This window comes from Chanodichthys erythropterus, chromosome 1 (genome assembly GCF_024489055.1).
Source record: "Chanodichthys erythropterus isolate Z2021 chromosome 1, ASM2448905v1, whole genome shotgun sequence".
Taxonomy (NCBI): domain Eukaryota; kingdom Metazoa; phylum Chordata; class Actinopteri; order Cypriniformes; family Xenocyprididae; genus Chanodichthys; species Chanodichthys erythropterus.
Genome location: NC_090221.1, coordinates 21,881,674 through 21,906,503, shown reverse-complemented (window position 1 = coordinate 21,906,503; position 24,830 = coordinate 21,881,674). Strand labels below are relative to the sequence as shown.

At 38.3% G+C, this 24,830-nt stretch overlaps 1 protein-coding gene and 1 pseudogene across 1 annotated transcript in view; one reads left to right on the top strand and one right to left on the bottom strand.

The window, feature by feature from the left end:
- LOC137017645 (complexin-1) overlaps positions 1-23,466 on the top strand; it is a 59,913-nt gene extending 36,447 nt beyond the window's left edge. Inside the window, exons 2-3 of the mRNA XM_067382096.1 lie at positions 13,377-13,552; positions 23,269-23,466. Of these exons, the coding sequence (XP_067238197.1) occupies positions 13,377-13,552; positions 23,269-23,466 (374 nt within the window). The remainder of the gene's footprint in view (positions 1-13,376; positions 13,553-23,268) is intronic.
- LOC137024026 (5S ribosomal RNA) lies at positions 12,123-12,239 on the bottom strand (annotated as a pseudogene).
- Positions 23,467-24,830: the final 1,364 nt, after the last annotated feature.

Genomic DNA, 24,830 nt, shown 5'->3' with positions numbered 1-24,830 from the left:
GTAATGTTATTTTTGTTCTGTTGTATCACTCGTCTCCTCCGCATCTCATTATGCCAGTGGGAGGGGCTAACGTTGCTATGATGAAATAGGTATTGATTTCTTCTGCCAAGGTGGCGTGTCACCATAGTCACATTCCAGGATCAGTCGTTCAATGGGCCTGGTGTCAATAAAAGCTTTTATATGACTAACAAGGAAATTTTCAGTTCTGAAACTTACAGGAGATTCTTATAGTACGATGACCTATATATCAAAAGCTAAAGGAAAAGTTGATATCTCAATTCATGACCCCTTTAATAGTGAGAATTGGATTGTAAACTAGAGTATTACCAAAATTTTATATAGCAAAAGTTGAATTACTTAATACTTGCAACTATACTTACTTGCAACACTTGTCCCGTTTGTTTCCTGTTTTTATTTCTTCTTCTTCTTCTTAAAAAAAAAAAAAAAAAAAAAAAAAAAAAGATATAATAAGCATCTGCACTCTTAAGAAAATTTTCAAATCTATTCTGTTAGGTGCTTCATTTAAAGAACCTTTTATGGGATCACATCATTTAGTTTTGCTTTTTAATGTTAATTAAGTAATTAATTTGATTACATTTTATGAATTAAACAGTTTGTAAACACACTTTATCACAAGGAAAAAAATGAAATAACCCATTAAACATGAAAGTATTGTAATCATTTAAGACATTGCGGTAACACTTTATTTCAATGGTCCACGTTCGACATTCTCCTAACTATAACTAACTTTGGAATTGTAATGGTAAGTGTATCAAAGGGCACATCCCAGTCATAAAATTGTCTTTTTGATAGCACTATGAAGCATGTAGTTTTGCTTTTAATATTTAAATGTGTTAAATGAATGAAAAATGAACACATCCCTTTTTATTCGAGTAGAGTTGAACAATAGCATGTTATTAGATGACATAAAACCTGTCACTGGGCTTTTAGCACCACCCTGTTGGTCGCCTATGTTGCACTTCTAGTACAAAATAACCCAATTAAAAGCTACTTCAAAATATCAGCAGTTGTATTTTACAGTGTATATGTGCAAATATAAAAGGTATCAGGTGAAGGGCAAGCAGATGCGTTAATTTACACATCTGAATCTATTCTCACAGTGAGGCACATGAACGCTCACTCTACAGCACAACACTAAAACATAGCTGTTTTGGTATTTCCAACCTTGTCTTTGCACTTTTTAAAAAGACATCCTATTAACACTTTACCAGCAGTGGGAATAAAAAGTTTGAAAAGAAAGTTGAAAAACCAACTTAAACACTTCAGACTTGAAAAAAACGTAATACCAATTAGATGGCCCAAAGAAAAGTCCTAATTGCGTAAGACAAGGACAATTAAGAGACCACACAATGCAAACATGCAGCATGTAATTTGTAAGTGAGTCTAAACCAGTTCCTGGTTAGCTGAATGCTAATGTGTAAATTTGTTAGAGTAGGTGTTAATAACCGGCTCCATCTCTGTGACCCTGCCAGAGAAGCATTTTTAATTGGCTGCCGAATCCACAATTAGGGGCATGTGTAGCTGCACCTGAAATGCAAATGAAATGAGCCTTATCTCATTATAGTTCATTCGCATGGTATTCTTTAGATTATAGAGTAAATAGGTGAGTTAGATACCTTAATTACACTAAGTAGGCTTTCTTTCTTCAAATTCCTGTTTGGTTCACAGATGTGAAATGTGTTGCTAACTATAAAATTATCAAAGCTTTTTATACTCACTTTAATTTCATATAAAATGCACCCAACATGCAGTGCTGACTCTCATTTATGAGATGTATCGTCTGTTCAGTGGTGTTTATAGCTACAAATAGCTATGTTAGCTAATTAATATAGACAAGTGTTACATTTACATTATATTTTTGCATTATCAGACAAGTAAAATCACAAAGTATGTGCACCCTCTTATCAAAATATTAAAACAAAAACTACACTATCACATCACATCTAAAAATAAGTGCATGACCTATAAATCTACAGTACCAGAAACTTTTATGAGCAATACTGCAATACTGAATTTTAAAAGTAAACCGGAGTAATACATAAGCCAAAGCAGAAGTATATATTACTTGTTTTTTATTTTTTTTAATAGAAAGCACAATTTATGGTTTTGGATTAGGTACTTTTTTCCGTTTCTTCAGTTAAACCCTTAAAGTAGAGCTCTGTTTGACTGCATTATACATGTTAATACAAGAGCACAGCTTGCCTATGTGTGTCATGAAAATGCTCAAGGTCACAAATAACAGAAACATGAAAGGAAAAGCCATAATTAAACAGCTCCACATGCATCTGGCATATCCAAGGCAACATAAATAAGAATGTGGGTGTCGTAAATTTCTCTCACTTCTTTTGAAAAAGAAAATGTGAATCTTTCTTTTGCAAAATCGCCCGAGATGCTGTTAGGTGACGAATTACTCTAGTTCCTAAACAAAAATGTGAAGGATCTATTCTTACAACCTCCTTGGGAGAGAAGGAAGTATTTTATATTGTATTTCAAGACCCTGAGGCTCTAGAATGTAGTTTTTTCATTGTTCTTGTTCTGCACACTTTTCAGGGCTTCTATGTTCCATCATTTATCTGAGCAGACTAACAAAAAAGAAAACTATTTTTAACCCTTTGGATCTAAAAATAATCAGCTTTAAAATATTCCCTGATGCCTTTAGACACCAGAGCAGAGGACACTACACAGGAGGTGTCATTGAGCTCTCCGCTAATTGGTATGCAAGATTACCACAGCTCATCATAGACCCTCCAAAGAATCTCAAAGTTACAAGAACATAAGCTCCTCTGATCAGACTTCCATTACTGAGACAAAGTAGTGTTCCTGAATCCTTCAGCTGATGATTAAATATCCCATGGATGCCAGTCCCCAAAAGCAGTCCTCACTCTCCACTTCCTGCCCTTTCATTTCCCTTCACCGAGCCTTTACGCATGACACAAGTGTCAGCGGTGAAGGGCAATCATTGGGCAACAATGGCAGCACTTTGAATTTCGTTCGAATAATCCTTTTGCCCCAGGTTAAGATGTTGTGCAGTGGGTTCTCTCTGTTTCTCTGTACTGGGGGATAACTGCTATAACTCTGTACCCAGCAAGATGAAAGCAATAGAGTGTGAGAAAGGCTGCTTCAGTCGTACATGATTTCTGGCAGCCCACCGAAATCAGCATGCTGAGCTGCCCAGGACTGCAGTACTTCCAGCACGCATGACTAGAGAGGTGGAGGATCTACACGAGAGAACAGATGCTACAAATATGGTTTAGAATACAAGAAAACGAGTAATTCTCCAAGCAAATTCAATTGACAGACAGAGATATCATAGATAGATAGATAGATAGATAGATAGATAGATAGATAGATAGATAGATAGATAGATAGATAGATAGATAGATAGATAGATAGATAGATAGATAGATAGATAGATAGATAGATAGATTGATTGATTGATTGATTGATTGATTGATTGATTGATTGATTGATTGATTGGTTGATTGGTTGATTGGTTGATTGATTGAACAATGTTTCTTACCACAGGAAAAAAACATACACTGCAGCTATTAAATAAGATCAACTGACATAGAGTCAAGGTAGAAATAGCTGATTTTACTTTTGTTATAAGTCAAATTGTTTCCCAAAAAAACTAAACTAAACAAAACAAAACACTCGTACAGATAGATGGTGGCCTGTAAAATGTCCCAGATGGTGATGGATCTGTCCAGCCCTGCACAATCAGTCCCATTTCCTGGCTCTCCGCACACTGGTTAGGGAAGATAATGGCAGAGAATGGGTGATAAAAGGCTTTCGTGATAGCACTCCTGCCACCTTCTCCTATCTATTCTTGGGAGATTTAGGAGATACACCTCACTTCCTGTAACCCAGTCCCTAAGGAAAAAAAAATCCACATCTCATTAGAGCATGGAATACTGGCTATATCCTTCAATTTTGGCTCCAGGCTTTTGCACAGTTCTTAGTTTCCGTGACCTCTCCTGAAAGACACATATATCATACTGCTCTTCTTTTTGTGGTGTACTCAATACTGAGAATTGTGTGTGTGTGTGTGTGTGTGTGTGTGTAAAAAAAAAAAAAAAAAAAAAAAAAAAAAGCTGTCCAACACAATCTGCTAGAATTCAGGAGCACATAAACTTTTATGATCAAAGACCAAAGATTGATGACATTTGCCTGATATCATAAACAGCATTTGTTATTGATGTAATCATATAAAACACAAAACACCTACTGTACCTTGCATAATCACCAAACCCTTAAGTCCCTTCTCTGCTGTCTAAATATGAAATTGCTAAATAATTATAAATAAACAGAAAAAAATAGGATGACAAAATAAAACATTAAAAAAGTTATTATCTGGCTGTAACACGGTTAGTAGATATGGGAAGAAGGAGGCGGGAACCGGCGAACGTTCAACAAAACTTTAATGTAAAATAAACAAAGAACAAAACGAAAGTAATGCCGGCAGACCCTCGCGGACGTCTGCCGGCCACACAAACATAATAAAACATAAAATAAAGTCCAGGCCTGGTCCTCTCTCGTCCTCCACGGTAGTCGCTCCTCCTTTTATGCTCCCGGAGCTCCTCCGTGAGGGACTCAAGGCCGGTGCGCCTCCCAGGTGAAGCTCATTAACACTCGCGCCACCGGCCTCGCGCCGTTCCCTCACGGCCCTCGCCCGCCCTGGTCGCCACATACCCCCATCGCCCCTCGCAGGCCGGGGGGTACTCCCGAGACTGCGCTCTACTCCCCCCCGGGGCCTGTCTCGGCGGCCGCAGCACCTGGGGGTAAGGACAGACGAGACGAGAGAAAGGAGACGGAAGCAAGGGGAGCGACAGGACGAGAGAGGGGAGAGAGGAAAAAGAAAAAAAAAATTCTTGGTCCGGTTCCCCGACACACTGCCGCTTGGTCCTCAGCCTGCCGAGAGGCTCTTCTTCGCGGTGCCATGCGGTGGCACTGGACGCTCGGTGGACGGCCCGATCCTCGACCGCCTCCTGGCGGCCGGCGATGGCTCCTCCGAACGAGGGCAGCGAGTCCCCCGTTCCCTGCTCCTCCCCTTTATGGCGGACGGCAGCAGGCTCCGGCCCACGGCGAACGGCGGCGACTCCTCCGCTCCCTCTTGGACGGCAGCCACCCCACCTCGTCCCAGGGGCACGGCCTCGAGCTCTCCGTCCCACCTTTCACTAGGCTCCAGTACCACCGCTTCGGGCAGCCTCTCGCGGTCTTCACTCCCGCGCTGCCCGAACTCCGCAGCACCGCGATCCCCCTCAGCAGCGAGGGCTCTCCGACAGCATGTCCCTCCTTCCTCCCGGGTTTCGGCACCAATGTAACGAGGTTAGTAGATATGGGAAGAAGGAGGCGGGAACCGGCGAACATTGAACGTAACTTTTAATGTAAAATAAACAAAGAACAAAACGAAAGTAATGCCGGCAGACCCTCGCGGACGTCTGCCGGCCACACAAACATAATAAAACATAAAATAAAGTCCAGGCCTGGTCCTCTCTCGTCCTCCACGGTAGTCGCTCCTCCTTTTATGCTCCCGGAGCTCCTCCGTGAGGGACTCAAGGCCGGTGCGCCTCCCAGGTGAAGCTCATTAACACTCGCGCCACCGGCCTCGCGCCGTTCCCTCACGGCTCTCGCCCGCCCTGGTCGCCACACTGGCATTGATCTAATGCAATTTTTTGTTCAACTTTTTAAAGGGGTGGTTCACTGGCTTTTTTTCTAGGCTTGATTGTGTTTATGGGCACAGTTTAACAATTCTTAAAGGGTTAGTTCACCCAAAAATGAAAATTCTGTCATTTATTACTCACCCTCATGCTGTTCCACACCAGTAAGACCTTCGTTAATCTTCGGAACACAAATTAAGATATTTTAGTTGAAATCCGATGGCTCCGTGAGGCCTCCATAGGGAGCAATGACACCACAGTACAGTGGTTCAATATTAATTTTATAACACGATGAGAATATTTTTGGAGCGACAAAAAAACAAAACAAAATAACAACTTATTTAGTGATGGCTGATTTCAAAACGCTGCTTCAGGAAGTTTCGGAGCACAAGTGAATCTGCTGTTCGGAGCGCCAAAGTCACGTCATTTCAGCCGTTTGCAGTTTGACACGCGATCTGAATCATGATTCAATACACTGATTCATTTGTGCTCCGAATCTTCCTGAAGTAGTGTTTTAAATCGGCCATCACTAAATAAGTCGTTATTTTGTTTTTTGGCGCACCAAAAATATTCTCGTCGCTTTATTATATTAATATTGGACCACTGTGCTTACATGAACTGATTTAAATATGTTCTTAGTACCTTTATGGATCTTGAGAGACGAAGTGTCATTAGCCGCGTTTCCACTGCCGGGCCAAAGGCAGGCGTGCTAGTGCGCGTTTCCACTGTCACTTCTGGGGCTTGATCGTGCCTCTTCGGTGCTTCCTCGGTGCCAAAAACACGGGTTTTTCTAGGTCCAAAGCGGGCCAGCTGGGGCTTGAGGTGCGGTCGAGGTGAAAGGCGGAGCTAATCTTAGTCAGGTGATGGTCTACACGCTGAAATGGGTTGGGTTGTGTGACGTTTGATCAAGGGAGGTGTGTTTAAGGGCGGTTTTTAGATCAGCGCTGTGGAGCTAGCGGACCGACAGTGGAAACGCAACTTGATTTTGGCCTCGGTGCCTAAGGTCTGTGGCCATAGGCCCAGCCCGGCACGCTGTTAGCCCTGGCTCGCACTGGCCCGACAGTGGAAAAGCGGCTATTGCTCCCTATGGAGGCCTCACGGAGCCATCGGATTTCAACTAAAATATCTTAATTTGTGTTCCGAAGATTAACAAAGTTTTGTGAAATCACAATGAACCCCCCCTTTAAATAAACTTTGTAGACTGAATAAATTCAAAGGAAAAATCACATAAAAAATCAGAGGCACTGGTTTGAAGTTATTGTAATATTAAGACATCATTATTTTGGAGTTATGGAGATAATCATGGACAGGATGCCAAGTCTTAAAAAATCTGTTTGCAAAGCCTCATAAAGATAATTGTTTTTGTTTTTTTCAAGGTTGATGCACCTTCACCATAAATCATCATTTAATTGGGATGGATTAAGTACGTCACACGAGACACGTGATTACCGCTAACATATGGAGAGTAGTGCAGAGGTCGTGCCCTCTCTGCTGTCTGGCACTGTAGAAGAGACTGTGTTTGTGGGTGTTCTGTGTGGTATCTGATCTGTCGGTGGACATTAATGTCCTCGCAGGGAGGAAGGTGTGCCACTGGGCTCTCGCTGTTTAGCAGGTGCGAGATTAAGACAGATGGAGCAAGAAGGGAACACAGAGTCCTTGAGTTTGCACTCTCTCCATGCGCCCGGACTCCACGGGGGACTTGGTCACCCCTCACAGTTCTTCAGTGTGTAGATGACCTTCACACACCCAGGCACATGCACAGACACACACTCACACACAAAAATAACCTTGAAAAGAATAGTTGAGATGCATCATTTATGCACAATAAGAGTATAAATTGCAATATATTGTTATTATAAGGGAGTCATTCAGTGAATTAAATGCTTTACACATAAAATTTAATTTATTTTTTTTAAATTAACTTTTTTATTTTCTCTGTTAAGGACGCAAACCAAAAGCTCACAAATAAGCTCACATTTTGACAATTAATGTAACATTTAACAATATTCTAAAGCTAAATGAGCTAAATCTTACAATACATCCCTTTGGAGACATCCAGGGACATAATTTTAAATATATTTCATTTAATGAAATTTTATATGAAGCAAAATAAACAGATACCAACCATCAAAGAACAAATACACTTTTTGGTGCAGTCATGACATCTAATAGGAATCTAAGTGCTGAAGCTAACCAGCCAACTTCTGCCCAGTAATACATATATTGTGGCATAAATGGTTTAGCAAAATCTCCACCAGCTGGCACATTTCAACTATCACATGATACATATCGTACAGCCCTACGGGCATGTTTTCCTTTTCTACACAGGCACTCGGCTAAAGAGTGGCACATTTTGTTCTCATCTACCCACACTTCCTCTCACAGTAAGGACACATAGACACACACTGACAGCCACACAAAGGAATGAGGATACGCCACCTGTCAAGTACTCCATCTCCATATCTTTTTCCGCTACAACAGATACATACTTAAGCAAACACACACTTTTTATATAACACGGCCCATGTGACTGTACCATTTTCAAAATTCAAGCATCACTTTGCAGTCTTTCAAATCGCTCAGTGCTTCCTGGCCGACAGGCGTACGATGACACACAGAGGAAACCCTTGAACAGCGTTAGCTTTAGCGTGGTTAGCTGCTTGTTATGAAGAGATCTACTTTAGGGACTCTGGTATGGTCTGAACAAGTGGCTGAGCAGTAGATAGCGCTACGCAGCACAGAGACGTCGTAAAGAGTTTGTGTGTCACGCGGCGACTTTGTCACGATCAGATGAGCTAATTAGCCTCAGGAGCGCAGATTAACAGCGCGTGCTGCAGAGGAGCTGAGACAAGAGCCAGTGCCAAGCAGCTGAAAACAGCTCTAATTAAAAACAGACAATGAAAAACACTAGAGTTCAAACGGGAGAACAGCGGCTTTCGCCTATGATCTTCAAAAACCTTTAAAAAAAAAAAGAAGGTTAATATTAATTGGACTGGAAGTTGAGTTGATGTGGTTATATATGTTTGAAACAAGTTTTTCTTTCAAATGTATTTGGTTAGGGAATATGGTCTAACCAAGGTTATTATCAGTTTTGAGATCATTAATTAGGATTTTGTTGTTGTTAAATAAATAAATTCCCAAAGTATATTATTGTTGATGTTGATATTATGTTGATATTCTGTTCTGTTTCTTTACTTTATATTGTCCTGCTCTGTTTAGTTCTGGTTTCCTTGGTTATTGATTATCTTGATTGTTTCTATGGTTAAGTATAATTATCACCTGACAGTCACTGTGTTTGTCTTGTATTTAAACTCCCTGTTATGTTCAGCCCTTGTTGGTTCTTGCATATGATTTATATGGTTTGTGTTGGATTGTTTTGGTCCAGAAATGTGCTGCATGTTGGTTTTGTTTATTAATAAAGATCAACACAGCCACTATTACAATAATCACGTCTTCAGGCACATTCCCACCAAGAACAATAACTATTACCATAATTATATTAGCATATGTTTATTATAAGTACATGCTGCAAATTCAATTAAATAATATAGGGACCCACTTTATATTAAGTGGCCCTAACTACTAAGTACTTACATTTAAATTAATCATTTAATACAATGTACTTATTGTGTACTTATATTTTAAAAACACCTGCATGTAATTACATCTGTAATTAATTTCTGTAATTACATTTATAATTACACTGTTGACCCATCCCTTACACCTTAACCCTACCCTTAAACCTAGCCATACCAGCAAAGCTTTCCCTAACCTTACCCATATCCCACCCCAAAAGCTGCAAAAGTGTTTTGCAATTCAATATGAACCCAATAAGTACATTGTACTTATTTTTTGATGTTAGTACATAGTAGTTAAGGCCACTTAATATAAAGTGGGACCTTTTAAAGCAAAATATTCTTTGCAGTGAAGCTCTATTTGTACCTTCAAGATGTTCACCTATGGCAACCAAAGATATTCTCCAAGAATACACACCAGCTATTCTTATTTCAAACCTTGAGTTTGCTAGAGCTGTTTAGTACGGGGATATATACTCTGCGCTCGAATGGTAATTCAGGATGACAGCTCTCTACAGAATCTCTCCGTTTCAGCAAGTTTTCGGTTATGTCAGCTAATCCTTTCCATGGATGCCCTAGTGGGTAGTTTCACTTCAGTCATCTCTGAGTCAGTTTTCATAGGTTAATCCTACCCAAAAATTAAACCCCCGAATCAACTGTTCTAAAATCACAGTTTTTTTTTTGTTTTTTTTGAAGATGAAGACCAACATTTCCTTTCATTTTCCCATTTTCTTCCCAGAAGTCATTTTGAGAATATAAGTAAGCCTGCAGTTCCTGAGGGCATGCTTTGTTCAAACTCATAAAGTTGTACAGTTCTGACTCTTGCTAAGCTATTGATTGTGTTAAAGCTGAATGGCTGGATCCAGTGTAATATGAGTGTGGATAATTGTTTCATTTAGTTGGAATTACAGCAAGACTGAAGTGAGTCACATACACTGAAAAGTCAATTGGTATTTGATATAAATTCATGTTTTGACCCCACATCATGCAACAAAATTTTTAGACCAACACATTTTTAAACCAACAAACATCATTCACAGGGCCAAAACTTTCCTAAAATCTGACTATTTGCGAGAAAACAAAAAGAAGGGCTAAACTTGGATTCATAAAAAAAGAAAAGAAAAAAAAAATAGATTGAAATTGATCGGGGTTCTATAACAGAGTCAGACTGAATGTGTTTGCAGTTGACTTTTTGACCTAAAAACCTTTCTGACAATGTTTAGCGTTTGCTAGTAGCCTATGTGGTCTAGACCTTAGATAACAAAAAGGAAAATAGCTTTTTATTTCTCCTCAAACTTATGTAGCATGAATTATGCACAATAAGACCAGGAATTTTGATTTTATGTTAAATTTAAATTAGTACAGTAAAAGTCTTGTTTTTGTTGCTATAACTTCTTATCTAGTCATTAGCAGCTTTTTCAACATGTATAGACTCTTACAGGCACTAACTGTAAAACTGGGTCTCTCATAAATGCCCAATATAAAGAAGATGGCTATATGCTCACCAACCCTCTCCAGAGTAAAGACAAGCCTTGTCCTCTCAACCCTCATGCAGATATGAAATGTATGAGCAGCCCAGGCTGATGAAAGAGAAATGAATCGTCAGATCTAACTGCTGAAGTCTTTCCACGTCTCTGCTGTCAGAGAGACCCAGCCCTCATTAAAATCAATTTCTAGAGAGCAGTAAATGCGAGACCATGTGTCACGCAGGTTGAACGCAGACCTCATGGACTGGTGGGAAATGGCAGTGTGCCGCCCTCAACTGCTGATCCAGGGAGAACAAAACTCCTGGACTGAAAACAGAACCCTTCATGCATTTACATGGCGTTCTGTCTCCCAGCATAAACTGACGTGACATGAATACATATTGCATGAACTTGGATAACTTCTGTTCTGCAATGTCAGCCTAATGCTGACACAAAAGTTTGGTTTTTAATGTGGCTAGATGTGTGCTATTATTTGAGCTCAGCATTATACAAGATATTAGTGATTTATGTAAAATATATAGAGTGAATTAAGATTGATTGGGGCACTTTCTCCAATTCATCTCAATGGCAAAAAAGTGTCTCAATGACCCTGAATTCACCCTATCATTAGAAACAAAAGAGTTACAAATATATATATATATATATATATATATATATATATATATATATATATATATATATATATATATATATATATATATATATATATATATATATAGCTGCAAGCAGCAATTAAGGGGCCAAGCAGAAAGAAGGTATAATAAGTCATGCCAGCATGGCTGGGAGCATCAAACTGACTAAAACAATGAGCAATTAAAGACATTTTAAAATGATTTTAATAAAAAGGTATTTTAATAAAAAGTAATACAAGTTTTGGCATCATGCCATCAACATTGTTGATACGGTATAATAATAATAATAATAATAATAATAATAATTCCTTACATTTTATAGTGCTTTTCTGGGCACTCAAAGCGCTTTACATATTGAAGAAGGAATCTCCTCAACCACCACCAATGTGCAGCATCCACCTGGATGATGCGACGGCAGACATATTGCGCCAGAACGCCCACCACACACCAGCTTATTGGTGGAGAGGAGACAGAGTGATGAAGCCAATCAGTGTATGGGGATGATTAGGAGGCCATGATGGACAGAGACCAATGGGCAAGTTTGGCCAGGATGTCGGGGTTACACCCTACTCTTTTCGAAGGACATCCTGGGATTTTTAATGACCACAGAGAGTCAGGACCTCAATTTAACGTCTCATCTGAAGGACGGTGCTTTTTGACAGTATAGTGTCCCCATCACTATACTGGGGCATTAGGACCCACACGGACCACAGGGTGAGCATCCCCTGCTGGCCTAACTAACACCTCTTCCAGCAGCAACCTAGATTTCCCAGGAGGTCTCCCATCCAGGTACTAACCAGGCTCAGCCCTGCTTAGCTTCAGTGGGCAACCAGTCTTGGGCTACAGGGTGATATGGCTGCTGGCTTATCACCCTGTATAGGAAAACATCTATAGACATGAAATCTTTAACTTTTTGCCAACATGGTCTGAAGATTATCTGAGTCGAATATTGTGAAAATCGGAGAAATGGTCTATGAGGAGGTCAAAAAAGTAGTTCATGACAAAAAATAACCTCAGGGTGCAAAGAATCAGAGGAAAAATAATAAATTTGTTTCTAGCCCTTACAGTTCAAAAGTTATTTCCATAAATAAGAGTGAAACTTTCATAACTTTGACGCAAGCAGTTCTGTGGGCTGCCATAGACTTCAAGAGAGGAAGAAGAAGATGGAAGAAAAATAATAAGAACACCACTAACATACAATAGATGCCTATATGCACCTTCAGTGCTTGGCCTCCTAATTAATCACTTTTTATAATGTTCAGTGCAATTCTGTAACATTTTACATGTAAAAGTAATGTTCCCAAATACTAAAGGGTTATTGGTAACACTTTAGTATAGGGAACACATACTGTATAAACAATTAACTACGACCTTTCCAACAATAAACTCCTAATTTACTGATTATTAATAGTTAGTATTCTAGTAATATGCATGCTAATAAGCAACTAGTTAAAAGACCCTGAAATAAAGTGTTACCTGGTTATTCTGACCATGTGTGATTTTAAGTACTTGTCTTTTGCTAAATGCTAATTACTCTCTCATTAACAGACACAACCTTACAACGTGTTGCATTAATACGGTTTGACCAACAGCGGAGAGATACGCAATCTCAGATAGTCACACTGCGGAGCACTAACAAGCGACTTGATGACACATGAATGTGAGCTGCAGATGCAATCAGAACTTATTATCTGCTTTGTCAAAATCCTGTATTCTCATGGCCCTAATGGAGTCTTTTTGTTATAATGATCTGACCCATTGTGCTTTTCTTGGTGACTGACCTACTTGCATCTCATGTCGACAAAGATAGCAGTTGCCATTGAGAGTATTTATAAAAGAATCTGGATGACAGTGAGAACTAATTTATCAGCTTTTCAATTCACCTTGTGTTAGAGGTTATCCTCCAAATGTCTTTGGAATTTCCTCTTTGTGATTTGGGATGTATTTTGTGGACTTTTGAGTGATTTCCTGTTCCCGATTCTCTCCTTCTTTCTCTCAAAGGGGCGACCAAAGACATGGGGAAAATGCTGGGGGGCGAGGAGGAGAAGGACCCTGATGCAGAGAGAAAGGAGGAAGAAAGACAGGAAGCCCTCAGGCAACAGGAGGAGGAGAGGAAGGCAAAGTATGCAAAAATGGAAGCGGAGAGGGAATCGATTCGACAGGGCATCAGGGACAAGGTAAATGTACCGTGAGATAATTCACTGTTATGAGGTGTCAAAATATTTGTATGATCACTCACGATAGTCTAGGCCAGGGTTACTATTGTTAGCTAAATATAAACCAATAATAATATTTAAAAAAATGTTAGAAAAAAAGATTTTTAGCTAGTTGCCAAGGCAACATTCATTAATAAAGGCTATATAGACATATTAAAATAAAACTAATAACAAAAACTATAATACTATATCAATGATACTAAAATAACACAGTAATTCTCAAACTGTGGTACATGCAAATTTAAATGCTAAAAAATATTTAAATATGTACATTTTATTTCACTCTTATATGAAAAGAGTTCATAATGAACCTTTTAGGGGTTTCCAGTTTTAATCATTTTTGTTTTAATTCACTATATGTTTTAGAAAAAATTAAATAACCTGTTAAACCAGAAAATGTTATGCAATCATTTAAGACATTTCTCTATATTTAAGTCAACAGACCACATAAATACATAAAGTAAAAGGTATTTATGTTTTTTTCCTTTGTTTTACTCATGGGGAGACTGAATGCAGTTGAGTGCTACATTGTGTATAGGAATGGACGGGCCCTGAGGGTGCATGCTGTGAACCAGAGGGACTGGAAAAATAACAGTCTAGCTTTGGCAAGCATTCCATTACTGTATGTAGAGATTGACTATGCTTGAGTCTCTGCGCTCATTCTACCATATAGCTGCGTTGCTGTGCGATAAAATGGAAAAAAAAAAAGAAAGAAAAAGGTGTCATGGAAGGAAAGACCCAGGGATTATTATAATGAAAATGCTGTTCTAAAAAAAGACAGTGATATTTAACAGCTTCATTACATTATTATGGGGGATGCAGCTTAACAGTTCAAAGGAGGTGCTAAGAAAAAAAAGCAAGTTAGATAAATAACAACTTCAGTAACCTTTTATTGAATTTTACTTTTTAAATTTTCCATTTTACCTTAAGCTATACGTTTACAAGGTCTCATTGTAAAGTGTACACAGTAACTAAGCACAGTAGCCTATCAATTTTGCTTAAAGGATTAGTTCACTTAAAAAAAAAAATGTCCTGATAATTTACCACCTCCATGTCATCCAAGATGTTCATGTCTTTCTTTCTTCAGTCGAAAAGAAATTAAGGTTTTTGATGAAAACATTCCAGGTTTATTCTCATTATAGTGGACTTCAATGGCCTCCAAACGGTTGAGGTCAAAATTACAGTTTCACTGCAGCTTCAAAGGGCTTTAAATGTACCAGACGAGGAATAAGGGTCTTATCTAGTGAAACGATCTGTCATTTTCTGAAAAAAAATGTAAATGTATGTGCTTTATATAAACAAATGATTGCCTTGCACGTGCTTCCGCCATAACCGCATTTTCGTATTCTTCAAAAAGCTTACGCTGTATGTCCTTTGCTTTCCCTATTCTACTTACGGAACGAACTCAGCACCAGTTCTGTTTTTTTTCCGTAAGTAGAATAGGGAAGGTGTAGGACAAACAGCGTAAGCTTTTTGAAGAATGCGAAAGTACGCCACGTTCGTTCCGTAAGTTGAACAAACACAAACATATATATATATATATAAGGCCTGCCCAATCGACCAAACGATGGTTTCCCATAAGGCAGGGAAGATTTCTTGTGCGTTCAGTCTTTTCAATGTGGCAAAGTAGTTTAATTCCAATTAAACTTTTATCTGACATTTTATATGACCTCGAAAATAATTTAGAATGCCAACTGATTATTGGTCATTTTGTATAATAGTTTAGCTACACATTTGATTATTCTATTTAACTCTTTACTCTTATTGTACTTGTTCATTCAGATTCCTATAATGCTTTGAGTCTCGCACCGGCCGGGTATATGATCTCATACTTACAAACTCGTCAGTCTTGGTCATTAGACAGAGGCTATGACTAATATTCTAGAGGCCGTACCCACTTTGCTCATTCTAGAGTACATTATTTAGTTCTGATAGATCTAAACACACTGAATTAAAGTAGGACTATATCTAACCAGAGGTCATGACCATTACCATAGAACCAAGCTGACCAATTTAACTTCCTCTAATTTTAACTTTATATAATCATGCGGTGGTTTCCCCGTACACTTAATTAGAATAATATTACAATAATCAGTGGTAGAGGCTACCCCTATTCAGATTGGTTTAACAACACTCTGTTGTTCTGAATGGAAAACCCATTATTAGCCTAAACAGTCTAAGTATACATAACTACTGCCAATGTGTTAGTTGGAGCTCTAAAATATCAGTTGGTGTGCCCCACTGCTCCACCTAAGCTGTACTTTAGTCCATTACTAACCTATAGCGTAGATTTGAGGGGTTATGGACTTAACGTAATCTACTAGAGTCAATAATTTCAGAGCAGAATAAAATCAAATGTAACAATTTATTAGTCAGGTAAATGTATCATGCCAATTACATAATAAATTCAAAGATAATTAATACAAAACATCAAATGCTCAGGAATACCTGACATCAGAAAGATACACAATGCTGAGTTTCTGAAGGACACAAAGCATTACGGGCCAACCTGGCTATGAATCGTGCCTTGAGCCTCCTGCAACATCTCTTTAAATACTCAGAGCAAGCTCTCTCTCAAATGGAAACATGTGCTGATAATGGGAATTTGCATTACTCAAGTCCAGACCTGGATAGTTTACACCTTTTGAGGACAGAAGGTAATCTGTTGGTAATCTATCAGTTGGTAGATGATCTGCCCTCCACAGAAAGCAAAACATCTCTAAACTCTTCAAACCTTTAGGTTTACTTCTGTGGAAATGAATCCCTTGTACCAGTCACACTGAGACATTTCAAATGATACCAAACATGTATAGCATTGTGTGATAATTGTTCACATTAAACCATATACAGTAGATTTTCTGTGAGAGATGGGTGAAGGGAATGAGATGTAATTTGGGACAATACTGAGATGATCAACTCAATGCGATTTCGTCTCAGATGGGGATGCTAATTTGCAAGAGAAAGTTCAAATGTTAATTTCCTTTGTTTTCTCAGAGAGTAGCACTCTCTTGGTCCAGTCTGGCATCAGTCTTTTATATATACAGTTGCAAGAAAAAGTATGTGAGTATGTGAAACACTTGCAGAATCTGTGAAAATGTGAATAATTTTAACAAAACATTTAACAAACATGATGCATTAATAGACGGGGGTGAAAACATTTGGAATTTGAAGATCAAGGTAAATTGTATTTAATTTGTCTTCCGGGAAACATGAAAGTATCTTCTGTTGCTTCCGAAGGGTAGTACTAAATGGAAAAAAAAAGTATATTTAAAGAAAATAAGAAAAATTTGGACATCTTCATCCTGTTCAAAAGTTTTCACCCCCCGACTCTCAATGCATCATGTTTTCGTCTGGAGCATCAGTGAATGTTTGAACCTTTTTTAATAGTTGAGTTTGAGTCCCTCAATTGTCCTCAGTGTGAAAAGACGGATCTCAAAATCATTCAATCACTGCTGGAAAGGGTTCAAATATGCAAAAGATGGCGGAAAACTGAAGAATCTGCAGGACCTGGAAGATTTTTCTGAAGAACAGAGCTCAGTTTAACTGTTCAGAACAAACAAGAGACTCATGAAGAACCATCACAAAACAAACAAACAGTCGTGGATCATCAGGTAACCACACACAGTATTAAGAATCAGTGGTTCACATACTTATGAATGGGGTTATTTTAATAAATTTAGCTATTTTTTTTTTTGTCGTGTGGATTATATGTAAACATCTTTTATGTAAAATATCTTACTCAGGAGAGTACTAAATAAAAAAATAACATGCATTTTGTATTATCTCTTTTATTTTGTTAAAATTATTCACATTTTCACAGATTCTGCAAGTGGTTCATATACTTTTTCTTGCAACTGTATATATACTTTTTAGACAGATTATATCTTACCAGAGTAAGTACATAGACCAATTTACTTCACCGTACACTCTGGAAATCACAACAGATCAATTGGAAGATAAATTACAAATTTTCTTCTTCAGTACAAATTTACAGGCCAAACACTGATTGTTTAAATGACATTAAGAACATATTCTTCATCATATGTACTAAAGTCAGAGATAAAAATGATTATTCTGCTTAACAGACTTGGCATTTACAAATTTGTTACGATAATTTACTTTGGGCTGCTGAGACTGAGACTCAGAGACTGAACGCATGGCTGTACAAAATGGAGGATGATCTCCTCTTATGAGCAAACTGAGTTTTTTATGCAAAGCCATGTTAAGAAAGGATAGGAGACCAAAGAGAGCCTGTCTTTTTTTTTTACTAAGCCATCACCCCATGGGTCTTATTTATCACGAGGATTAAGGCAGCATCTTCACATTCTGTACAAAACGTGACTGCAATGAAGGAAGTCCTTATGTCTTATCCACGATGAACTGCAGGGTTTGCCAAGCACTCCCTTCAAGTAACCCGTTTGAGTATTTCTCAGATTAAGCTGCATTAATAAGATTTCATGTCTACATAAGGCATGGAATCCACATTATTCCTCATACATAGATGGTTTAAGAAAAATAGAAAATCGTTCTTTATAAGGTCAGCCGCTGATTGCATGAGCTAGTTTGTGACCTCAGTAGTCAGAGGGAGAAATCATTCATTGTTAAATCCATTTATTGGCAAGACGTCACAATTAAATATATCTCAGAGCAGCTAAGAGTCCTAAGGGAGGTATATGCCTTGCCATAAACATCATTCCTTCATAAATCTCCCTTCTTCCCATTACTATACATCGTCATTCCTCGGGATGTGACTATGATTCCCGAAGCAATACAATGAAACAGAACCCATCATGTGCTGACTGTAAGAGTTTAAAAAAAAAAAAAAGCAACACAGAAATAGTATATACATGTACACTACCAAGGGTCATTAATATTTTTAGCAAGGACAGATTAAATTGATCAAAAGTGACAGTAAAAATATTTATAATTTTACAAAAGCAAATGCTGTGCTTTTAAACTTTCTATTAATCAAAGAATCTTGAAAAAAAAGTATCACAGTTTCCACAAAATATTAAGCAGCAAAATATTTATTCAACATTGATAAAAAAAAATCAGAAATGCTTATTGAGCAGCAAATAAGCAGGTTTCTGATGATTTCTGAAGGATCATGTGACACTGAAGACTGGAATAATGATGCTGAAAATTTAGCTTTGCATCACAGGAATAAATTGCATTTTACAATATTATTGTTTTTACTGTATTTTTGATTATATCAATGCAACCTTAGTGAAAAAAAGAGACTTAAAAACAAACGCAACCTTACATATATCATGAGAACATAACAACATGAGCACAATTTAAGTGGAAGGTTCCTTCATGTCTTTGTGCTTTTTATAATGTAGCCAAAAGGGCAAAACAGTTGAATGGGCAAGAATTAACGAGCTTCAGACCCTTTGGGTGTGAAACAAAGACGAAATGGATCATTTGTCATCTAAGTACTTCTCTAATGAAGTGGATTTCCTTGCCAATATTCAGCACACCATTTAAAAATCAGGGCATTTATTTGTAAATGAGAAAGTGTCTCTGATCTAAATGAAGCTTCTGTGAATCACTAAGCTAACTGTCAGGTCTATAATTACACTGGCTTGCCAAATGGCAGTCTGCCAATGATTTATGTACATACACCATCCCAATTTAAATGTTTCTAACAGTCATGTTATAAGACAATGTAGAATTGGTGGTAGCCAGAATTCTCCATGCTCAAACATTTGTATTTGTAATATAACGTATTCGTATTACCCTCAATTACCGGTTTTACTTCCGTAGAAACCATGGAAACACCAAAGACGCTTTAATATACACCGATTAGGCATAACATTATGACCACCTTCCTAATATTGTGTTGGTCCCCCTTTTGCTGCCAAAACAGCCCTGACCCGTCGAGGCATGGACTCCACTAGACACCTGAAGGTGTGCTGTGGTATCTGGCACCAATATGTTAGCAGAAGATCCTTTAAGTCAATTAAGCTGCAAGGTGGGGCCTCCGTGGATTGGACCTGTTTGTTCAGCACATCAAACAGATGTTCGATTGGATTGAGATCTGGGGAATTTGGAGGCCAAGTCAACACCTTAAACTCGTTGTTGTGCTCCTCAACCCATTCCTGAACCATTTTGTTTTGTGGCAGTGCGCATTATCCTGCTGAAAGAGGCCACAGCCACTGGAGAATACCGTTTCCGTGAAAGAGTATACATGGTCTGCAACAATGCTTAGGTAGGTTGTACGTGTCAAAGTAACATCCACATGGATGACAGCACCCAAGGTTTCCCAGGATCACACTGCCTCTGCCGGCTTGCCTTCTTCCCATAGTGCATCCTGGTGCCATGTATTCCCCAGGTAAGCGATGCACAGGCACCCGCTCATCCACGTGATGTAAAAGAAAACGTGATTCATCAGACCAGGCCACCTTCCTCCATTGCTCCGTGGTCCAGTTCTGATGCTCACATGCCCACTGTTGTCACTTTCGACAGTGGACAGGGGTCAGCATGGGAACCCTGACTGGTCTGCAGCTATGCAGCCCTATATGCAACAAACTGCGATGCACTGTGTATTCTGACACCTTTCTATCAGAACAAGCATTAACTGCTTGATCAATCTGAGCTACAGTAGCTTGTCTGTTCAGTCGGACCACACGGGCCAGCCTTCGCTCCCCACGTGCATCAATAAGCCTCGGCCGCCCATGACCTTGTTGCCAGTTCACCGCTGTTCCTTCCTTGGGCCACTTTTCATAGATACTGTCGTCTAGCCATCACAATTAGTCACTTGTCAAACTCACTCAAATCCTTACGCTTGCCCATTTTTCCTGCTTCTAACACATCAACTTTGAGGACAAAATGTTCACTTGCTGCCTAATATAACCCACCCACTAACAGGTGCCTTGATGAAGAGATAATCACTGTTATTCACTTCACATGTCAGTGGTCATAATGTTATGCCTGATCGGTGTATTTTGTGTTATATTAGACAGGTGACAACTGTTTAGATACCTTTATCGACAGAAAACTAACAATTGTTACCATTGTTATATAGATCAACATGGTTAGTCTTATTGTTTGAATTGATTTACCATGTTTTTTATCATGGCGCAAGAGACAATAATAATCTAGTGGCTAATAAAGCACAATCAGAAAGAGCTTTATTTGTAGTAACAATAATACAGCATTTTCTCCACCATACAATATACTGTATTTTAAAATTAATTGTATGCCATTTAGCAACACAAGTCATCCAGCTTTTATTAATATGATATTCTAATATCGATCTAATTTGCTGCAGTCTGCAACAAGTGTCTCAAACCAGCCACCGAGCAAACGTACAGAGAAACTATCACAAACATTCAGTTATTTGTATAATTTTGAATTTGTTATTTTCAGTCACATATGTTCCTTTGTTCAGTTTCATGCCACTCTTTAGTTGTTTTGGTTACAGATATGATTAGCTACTTAGTTCAGCTGTGTATCATGAATTACCCTGTCCGCTTGAATATTTAAGTTCTTGTGTTGTCAGTTCTGTTTGTCAGCTGGCGTTAATATTTGAGTTAGCATCTGTGTAAGTTGTGTTATTTCTAAGCCTTCTCTGAATTACCTTTTGGATTTTTATTAAACTCTGCTTTGAATTATCTTCTGCTTCTTCATCATCTGCCTGCACCTTGCTGACAGTAACATTATAACATAACTTTAAATGCACAAATGTATTTTTAGTATGATTGTTTTGGCCAAGTAAAACAGCGATGCGTTACCCCACAATTTTTCTTCATCAAATAAACCTGTATGAGTAGTAATTCAGCACTTGTGGCTATTTCATTAGAATTAAATAAAATAATGTGAATTTAATTGATTAAACATAACTGTAACAAAGTTCAAATTCAGGGAAAAAGGAGGTGGACGTTAAAAACTTTAATAAACATAAACAACAAAATGAAACTGCTGTGGCCAACAGCTGCATATAAGCATACCAAAAAAAAGCAAAATGTCCCAGGCAATTGTTACATATCTGATATACCATTGTATTAGCAACTTCCCCACCACCACGCACACTCCTGTCTCACACACTTTTTAAAACAAAGTTCTGTCAGGATCACTATTGCCAAATTTAATTGACAATTAGCATACAGTTTGGATTGGCAGTATGGTTCTGTTCTAGGCAAAAACCTAGATAAGAGCAGGGAGAGCAGCGATAACTCCCCTTAGGGTAAACAGAACAGAAATACAGATGTCATTAGTTATTAATGACATTTTAGTGTAAAACATAATTCAAAATAAATTAGTCTTATGAAGGAATATCAGAGGTCGAGTCCTGATTGTAAATGAGAGGTGGAATTGGGGATGGAGGAGGGTAATTTGCTCCTGAGCAATGCAGTAAGCTGCTGATAGCTAAATGAACCTTGTATACGGAAGCTGTGAGAGCATCATATTCTTATAGGTAGATGTGGATCAGCTGAGAGTCAGCTGATGTGAGCCTGACTCTCATGCCCTGCCAGAACTAACACTACGTTTGATTTCTGTCAGAGTCACTATTGTCAAAGATGATTGACAATTAGCATACAGTTTGGATTGGAGGTATGGTTCTGTTCTGGGCAGCCTAGTATGAATAAGAGCAGGGAAAGCCAGGGTTGCCAGGTTTTCATAACAAAACCTGCCCAATTACTACTCGAAACCAGCCCAAAACCAGCCAGGTAAAACCAGGTAAAATTCACATTCCAGGGGCTAAATATCATGTTATTTGGGGCCACTTCAACCCGTGACATGAAAAACAACCCTCGGTAACAGTATTAGAGTAGACCAGTTCCGCGGGAAAACTGCGGACTTGGCAACACTTGGGAGAGCAGTGATAACCCCCCAATAGCAACTCTCTTCCCATTCTGTTTGTCATGCATGCAGCATATATGCGTCGGATTATGTGAGTATTGTATACTGTTATATTGTTTGATTCTGAATTAATCTGAGGCTGTGCTCCGTGGCTAACGGCTAATGCTACACTGTTGGAGAGATTTATAAAGAATGATGTTGTGTTTATGAATTATACAGACTGCAAGTGTTTAATAATGGAAATAGCGACGGCTCTCGTCTCCGTGAATACAGTAATAAACGATGGTAACTCTAACCACATTTAACAGTACATTAGCAACATGCTAACGAAACATTTAGAAAGACAATTTACAAATATCACTAAAAATATCATGATATCATGGATCATGTCAGTTATTATTGCTCCATCTGCCATTTTTCGCTGTTGTTCTTGCTTGCTTACCTAGTCTGTTGATTCGTCTGTGCAGATCCAGACGTTACCGGCTGCCCTTGTCTAATGCCTTTCATAATGTTGGGAACATGGGCTGGCATATGCAAATATTGGGGTGTACACCCCGACTGTTACGTAACAGTCGGTGTTATGTTGAGATTCGCCTGTTCTTCGTAGGTCTTGAGATTTATATAAGAAGGAGGAAACAATGGAGTTTGAGACTCACTGTATGTCATTTCCATGTACTGAACTCTTGTTATTTGACTATGCCAAGATAAATTAAATTTTTCATTCGAGGGCACCTTTAAGCGTGTTTCGAAAATGTAATAAAAAATTATACAGCAGAAAAACTGCCATAACAAAAACTAGTTACAAAAGTTTACAAAAAAAGGTGACATACTAACTAGTGGAAAGGCCTAACATGCTGCTGTGTATTTTTCAGTATGGTATAAAGAAGAAGGAAGAGAAGGAGGCAGAAGCCCAAGCAGCCATGGAGCAGGCATCGGAGGGTAGTCTGACCCGTCCCAAGAAAGCAATCCCTGCCGGCTGTGGCAATGAAGAAGAGGAGGAGGAAAGCATCGTTGACACCGTCATGAAGTTCCTCCCAGGCCCGCTTCAAGATATGTTCAATAAAAAGTAACAACATTCCACGACAAGTCGTGATAAAACAGGAATCATTAATGTCATGAAAGCCACTTCCTCTTTCCCCTTCCCCTCTCTCTCATTTGTTCTAAGATCTCTGGATTCAAAACGTGTGCCATAACATCTGTCTTTAACTGCGATACATGTGACATTTTTTGATGAAAAGAATGGGGAAAAAATACAATCTGTGCACTAGAAATGTTACATTGCATACGCTCTGCTTGAAGACAAATTTAATGCCTCCTGAGTCCAGACCTTAGAACAAGAATATTACTCATGCTTCATTAATTTTGTTTGTAAATAGCAAATGAAAAAATAGCTGTATATGACTTTAGGATATATATATATATATATATATATATATATATATATATATATATATATATATATATATATATATATATATACAATGACTATGAGTAAAAGCCATAAATTTATCTTGGAGGGATTTCTCCAATCATATCATATTTTTGATTGTTGCTCTGTTATAGATATTATTGATGAATCCATGTGGTATACCTGTAGATATATACTGTATACAGATTAATTTAACATCCATACTTCTAACTAGTTGCTGCCATCATGAATTGTCACATTGTATCCGACTGAAAACTGGAATATGGAAGAGAACGTACACTATCACATGATTTGGCTGTTTTGCTGTTTGCTCTAAGCATAATAACAATTTTTTTCTTTATCAGTACACTGTATCCAATTTCCATTGGCGTTTTTAGCTGAAATACACTCAAATTTAAGGCAATAACTCTGGTTTTGGATTTTGTTGTCCAACATAAACCAGTGTTAAATGGCATATTGCTCACATATATATATATAGATCTTCCTTTGGAGAAAAGTAAACTATACGTCCCTCATTACGTCGTCACGCACATTCACATCACACTCTAGTAAACTGGATTTGACTGATTAAAAACGAATCACATATGTTAGCCAGCCACAGCAAGAGAAACAATAGCGCTAGGTGTTTTCTTGAATTGACTTGTTTGTGCTTTTACAGTACTTTAGGTTGTGAGGGGTGACATTGATCACATACAACTACAATTGGATCAATAGGGCTATATATATATATAAATATATAATCTCTTCATATTCACTGCTGTACAGTAGAATCTAGTTCTTTAGTGTCTACATTTATTTACGTTAGCTCTCACAATATGGTTGTGAGCACACATTACGTAAACAGACAGTGACAATGGTGCAATATTTGTTTCTGAATGAAGATGTCCTGTGTCCGTTGGTTGTATATGGGACTCTGATCCCAGATCAGCAATAACAGACAATCTTCATGGTTATGTATTCAGCTTATTTGCTATAGAATGTTTGTGTGCAAATGCCATGTCGTCT